The 6,555-nt window shown below is 39.5% G+C and overlaps 1 protein-coding gene across 1 annotated transcript; it reads right to left on the bottom strand.

Annotated features, from left to right (window-relative positions):
- Positions 1-3,774: 3,774 nt before the first annotated feature.
- On the bottom strand, positions 3,775-5,453 carry LOC137079490 (uncharacterized). The gene is made up of 2 exons (XM_067447446.1): positions 4,181-5,453; positions 3,775-3,899 (listed from the first exon to the last, which is right to left on the bottom strand). The coding sequence occupies exons 1-2, from the start codon at positions 5,187-5,189 to the stop codon at positions 3,814-3,816; spliced, it is 1,095 nt and encodes a 364-aa protein (XP_067303547.1). The 5' UTR covers positions 5,190-5,453; the 3' UTR covers positions 3,775-3,813.
- Between the last annotated feature and the right edge of the window lie 1,102 nt (positions 5,454-6,555).

The following is a 6,555-nucleotide window of genomic DNA, read 5'->3' as shown; positions in this document are numbered from 1 at the left end:
TTTTTCCCATTGATAGAAGTACATTTTTGTCTTTATATTTCTTTATAGAATGAGGTAGATGACATTAGTCATACTTTTCTTTCTGGAGATGTGTTTGTCATGTGGTGTTGATATCTTGTTCTGTTGATAAGCTCACTGCTGCGCTAACCTTGGAGGAGAGATGTGCCCTAGAGTCTTGTGTGTGTGTGTGTTACATGTTCTGTGCAGGTCTATGGAATGGATTGGACCGCTTTTCTCACACTCTAGACCTCTTGGCATCTTTCTAGGACTCCCCTGAAGTCAACACTACCCCAATCTTGGGATTGTCTGATGTATACATCCTGATTAACAACAACAACATCTATCTATTCTCGTGTGACACATTGTTTAGACTTTATGCCAATCAGTAATATTCCACGTGTTTGTAATGATGTAAATCATGCCCTTGAAATGGGTATAACTGGTGTGGTAATTTTGTGTAGAGTAGAGTCTGGCCTGACACCGCCCTGAGAGACTCTGAAGCTGACTCTACTGATGAAACTGCAAACTATTCTTCAGTAAAATTCTCTCCGATGATTGAACATCCTGACTCCTGGTCTTCATTTTGCATATCTGGTCTATGGGTCAAAACTGTAACCTCTAACAGATCCATATAGCAGCACGAAGGAGTTTGCTAAAATATTGGTGGGGACAATTTTGCCATCTTAAAATATTGATTGGGACTAGTACCTAGCGTCCCCCCCTAAACCTACGCCCATGGTTGGAGCAGATCTCCTGTCGGACAACATCTCTTAAATGGTGAGGATTTACTCACCTGCAAGCCATCCTATGTGTAAGTTATATGACATTATTCTTTCAAACGAACACAATCAGAGTTATATTAAGAAATGTCCTGGCTCTTCCAAGCTTTATAATGGCAGTGAATATTGCTTGGTTTGCTTGGTGATAAGCGGTAGGCTACGCAAGTCGACTTGCGCTAAAAAGGGTGACCCCCCCCCCCCCATGCTATGTTTTGTTTTGCTCTAATTTCTGTACTTCTGCGTTCGTCAATACGCATGCGTCAAGGGTTATTCTTTTTAGCGCAAGTCGACTCGCATATTGCTGACCACTGGAAGCTAGTTATTTTAGTCTATAAAGTTTTAAAAATGGATATTGTTTTCATTTTAAAGGGTTAGTTCTACCAAACCTTTAAATCCTGTCATCAATTCCTCTCCCTCATGTTGTTACAAACCTGTAAGACCTTCATTCATCTTCAGACAGCAATTTAATTAACACTTTCAAGGCCCAGAAAGGAAGTAAAGACATCAATAATTACAACGTTAAGGAGACTGGCACAGGCTAGATCAAAATTGTGGAATTAAGTTATTTTTGCACACAAAAAGTATTCTTGTTGCTTCGTAACATTAAGGTTGAACCACTGGAGTCACATGGACTATTTTAACAATGTTTTTACTACCTTTCTGGGCCTTGTGTTGCAGTCTATGGAGGGGTCAGAAAGCTTTTGGATTTCATCAAAAATATTTTCATTTGTGTCTGAAGATGAACAAAGGTCTTACAGGTTTGGAACAACATAAGGTGAGGAATTAATGACAGAATCGACATTTTTGGGTGAATTATCACTTAAATATATATTACAGTTTGTACTGTATTTTTGATCAAATAAATACAGCCTTGGTGACTGTTGAGTTTAAGAGACTCTTTCAAAAGCATAAAAAACATAGATTAGCAACATTAATAAGGTTCTCCTCTGTTTCAGCTGCCAGAAATGATGAAGATGTGACAGTGTAGCTCGGGATAAGGAAGAGGATGAAGAGGAGGAAGAACACGTAAGTAAAAAAACAAACAAACAATTATACCTTTTTAACAAAAAGCAATACACCTACAATAGTATGGCTTTTTTTTTCAGCTTCCAGTTTACAAAGATCCAAAGTGAATATATAGAGCCCATCCTCCTATCCTATCCTCAGAAGACCCTGCCCTCCGCTGGTGGGGTAAGAAAGACCCTCTTCCTCTTCTCTCACAGCTCTCCATCTCCCTCTGCCTCATCAACACTGTCTGAAGCTTTTTCCACAGCTGGGACACAGTCAGGAATGAGAGGTCTCAGATTCTTCCTGAGAAAGTCATCATGCTCATTTTCTTGAAAAAAAAAACCTGTTGATGTATATTTTGGCCCAATAATACAGAAAAGATGCTAGGACTCTGTAGTGTTTTTTACATATCTCTTTATGAACGTAGGACTATAGCTCAAGGACGATATATCTTTTGTAACTGTCACATTGTTCAGGTTTAGCTACAGGTAGGGAAGCAATAAAGCACATCACCACCAGACATTTGTAGCAGGTGCCTCACAGGACATGCAGAACATTTCTGCAAATAAAAGTAATAATAAAGAAACTGATAACTCTTTTTTTCCATGTCTTTTTTGTGCTAAATTATTGAGAGTAGTACCAATATGAGTATTGATAAGTATAAGTGAGAAAATCCTTAACTTCTCCCATCCCTAATAAGACAATAAAATATTTTAATAATTGGTTACATTTCTTATGTTTTTTTTTATTTTTTTTATTAATAAATGGACGTGTTACATTTCTGTACTCATAATTTGTTAACACTTTACACTGTTCAAATGTTGACTTAATATTTGTGAAAAGTAACACTGAATAAATGCTGATTATTAAATTAATGCAGTGTGGTTTTGAACCATTTTCTATTACAATTTAATAGGGGTTTGTATCGTTTTTTATTATCAACATGTACATTTGTATTATATAATCCCTAAATATATTAACTAAAAACAAAACAAATGTATTAATAAGGTTTTACAGCAGATAATTAAATGTTTGAGTGTATCAGTTCTATGTGGATTTCAAGGTTATGGACCAAGCACATCTTCATTTCCCGGACTAAAGGTGAGATTATTCAAATAAAGGTGGACGTGGTATTTTGGTCGTTAGGACGTACCTGCCACGTTCCAGCGACATATCATAATAACGTCGCCACGACGAATACAGGAATCACAAAGTTACGTCGCTGGAACGTTACCTGGTATGTCGCTGCGACTAATATGGTCCATTGAGGTTACGTCCTCACAACATGCCAGTTTGGTCGCTGAGACGTGATCATCACGTTATAGCAACGTACCAGTATAACGTCATCACGACAATTATGGGAATCACAAAGTTACGTCACTGGAACGTTATTAGGTACGTCGCTACGACGAATATGGTCCTTTAAGGTTACGTTCTCACAATGTGCCAGTTTGGTCGTTGGGACGTGCTCGTCACGTTCCAGCAACGTCCCACTATACTCATTTCATTTATTATACAGGAAAATTAAAAAAGTAACATTTAAGGTACAGTTTAAACGGGCCTGACTCAGTTTAAAAACTGGTTTCCAGCAGGTTCCTGTTCTGCAGAACATAAAACACAATTTAAAAAAATAAAAAATTCAAATGACTGAAAACAACAATTCAAAACAATACAAACAAAACCAGGACAATAAATAAATGATCATTTATATGTATATCAAGTATAACTGTTTAGAAGAAACTGTTTGTAAGACTTTTTAAAACACATGATGGATGGTAAATTTCTTATGTGATGTGGAATATCATTCCAGATTTTGGTGTATGTATAAAAAAAAAGATTTCTTACCATAGTTATTTTTATATGAAGGGACTGGTATAAGTGCCTGTGAAACTGACCTAGTGAGATAATAATAATAATAATAGATTTTATTTATAATGCACTTTTCATTCCGAAGAATCTCAAAGTGCAACAGGGGGGGGGGGGGGAATAACAACAAAAAATGAATAACAAGTAAAAATATAGAATACTACAAACAATCAACCAACACAGAAAACAGAACAGAAACAGAGCTGATGGTGAACAGAAACAGAGCTGATGGTGAACAGAAAACAGCTGATGGTGAACAGAAAACAGCTGATGGTGGACAGAAACAGAGCTGATGGTGAACAGAAAACAGCTGATGGTGAACAGAAACAGAGCTGATGGTGAACAGAAACAGAGCTGATGGTGAACAGAAACAGAGCCGATGGTGAACAGAAACACAGCTGATGGTGAACAGAAACAGAGCTGATGGTGAACAGAAACAGAGCTGATGGTGAACAGAAACAGAGCTGAAGGTGAACAGAAACAGAGCTGATGGTGAACAGAAACAGAGCTGATGGTGAACAGAAAACAGCTGATGGTGGACAGAAACAGAGCTGATGGTGAACAGAAACAGAGCTGATGGTGAACAGAAAACAGCTGATGGTGGACAGAAACAGAGCTGATGGTGAACAGAAACAGAGCTGATGGTGAACAGAAAACAGCTGATGGTGAACAGAAACAGAGCTGATGGTGAACAGAAACAGAGCTGATGGTGAACAGAAACAGAGCTGATGGTGAACAGAAACAGAGCTGATGGTGAACAGAAACAGAGCTGATGGTGAACAGAAACAGAGCTGATGGTGAACAGAAACAGAGCTGATGGTGAACAGAAAACAGCTGATGGTAAACAGAAACAGAGCTGATGGTGAACAGAAACAGAGCTGATGGTGAACAGAAACAGAGCTGATGGTGAACAGAAACAGAGCTGATGGTGAACAGAAACAGAGCTGATGGTGAACAGAAAACAGCTGATGGTAAACAGAAACAGAGCTGATGGTGAACAGAAACAGAGCTGATGGTAAACAGAAACAGAGCTGATGGTGAACAGAAAACAGAGCTGATGGTGAACAGAAAACAGAGCTGATGGTGAACAGAAACAGAGCTGATGGTGAACAGAAACAGAGCTGATGGTGAACAGAAACAGAGCTGATGGTGAACAGAAACAGAGCTGATGGTGAACAGAAACAGAGCTGATGGTGAACAGAAACAGAGCTGATGGTGAACAGAAACAGAGCTGATGGTGAACAGAAACAGAGCTGATGGTGAACAGAAAACAGCTGATGGTGAACAGAAACAGAGCTGATGGTGAACAGAAACAGAGCTGATGGTGAACAGAAACAGAGCTGATGGTGAACAGAAACACAGCTGATGGTGGACAGAAACAGAGCTGATGGTGGACAGAAAACAGCTGATGGTGGAAGTCTCTGTTAGCTCCGCAGCACACTGTGGTCCACTCCATGTTTCAGATTTCTCCCAGCGGCAGTGTCCCGATGACATCGCCGAGGCACGACAGCTGAAGACCAGATGATGGTTCTTCATGACGATTCAAACGATGGGGATCGCTGCAGCACCATGCAGGAGGCAGAACATTCCTCCGGGCACTTCTGTGGACACACCGGGGCCGGCGCAGATGTCGCTCCACGGTCGCAATGCAGGACGGAACAGCGGCGCAGCCGAGAAGCAGAACATCCCAACATCATGCCGGACGCCGACGACGAGAGCCCGGATGACGCTAGCCCGGTGCAAACTTCAGCCACCATGCAGCTTAAGCCCAAGGGAGACCACCAGTGAGCACCCGCGGCGAGAAACATCAAACCAGAATCCTCCAAACCAGAAACCAACCGCAGCAATTCAAACGTAAACATTAGAGAAGCGGTTGAAAACGGCGAAACGACGAACAACGACTTCTCAGTGGCTGCCAGCAATCAGCAACAGTCCCAATTGTAGTTCTGACTGTTAGACTAGTCACAAACATAAGGAAATAAAATAAAATGTAAATCTAATAGTACATTAACATGATTTGTTGTGGGTGGAGAAGCGGCGAACAGACAACGCCAGCGTCCTCTCCCCCACGTTGCCTAGCAACCTGATGTACCGGTCTCGTATTGTATAACGGATGAAGTGCAGCAAGTGTTGAAGAAGTGGCATTTTGAATCTGAAAATAAAATTTAATAGCATGACTATTTATATAGTGTTGAAAAGTCAGAGCGTTTGAACGTTTAAGTGCAATGCAATGATGGGACCATTTTGGAAGATTGCTGTGGATCTTAAAAGCTCGATTATATAATCGTGCTATTGGTTCAGTAATTTCCTTAGTGGTAAGAGACCAGATTGGAAGACAATAAGACATTTTTGAAAGCACAATTGCATGTAGATAAGTTTCCGAAACAGAAAGAGACAGGTATGATCTAATCTTGTTATACACATAAAGTTTCTGATTAAGTTTTTTTGTTAAATTAGAAATATGATCCCGGTATGTAAGATGTGTATCAAGTAACACACCAAGATATTTATAAGTCTTTGTAATGACAAGATCTTGTTTTGCAAAGGTGATAGAGTCCGCACAAGAGAAACTTTTTCTAGGTGAATGAAAATACATACATTCAGTTTTTTTGACATTTATGGTCAGATGGTTTTTTTTTCAACCAATCATGTAAGCACTGAAGATCAGATGTTAATTAAAAATTTATAACGTCAGGATTTGAGTCAGAGAAAAAAATCACAGCATCATCAGCATACAGTAAGCATTCTGAGTATTTACACACTAGAGAGAAATCATTAATGTATAAAAGAAAAAGTAGAGGTCCAAGAATACTGCCTTGAGGAACACCCATATCAGATACCAAAGATTGAGATGTTACATGATTGATTTTAACAGCTTGCGACCTGTTTGTCAAAAAAGAAG

This window comes from Pseudorasbora parva, chromosome 6, assembly GCF_024679245.1.
Source record: "Pseudorasbora parva isolate DD20220531a chromosome 6, ASM2467924v1, whole genome shotgun sequence".
Taxonomy (NCBI): Eukaryota; Metazoa; Chordata; class Actinopteri; order Cypriniformes; family Gobionidae; genus Pseudorasbora; species Pseudorasbora parva.
Note: the sequence above shows the minus strand (reverse complement) of the source record. Positions and strands in the feature narration are given on the sequence as shown.

Bases quoted from the DNA above. Each gene is read 5' to 3' on its own strand.
- LOC137079490 (XM_067447446.1), bottom strand. From the start codon at position 5,189: ATGAAGAACCATCATCTGGTCTTCAGCTGTCGTGCCTCGGCGATGTCA. The intron at 3,900-4,180 runs GTTTTCTGTTCA...GTTCACCATCAG, and splicing joins GTTTCTGTCCACCATCAGCT to CTGTTTTCTGTTCACCATCA.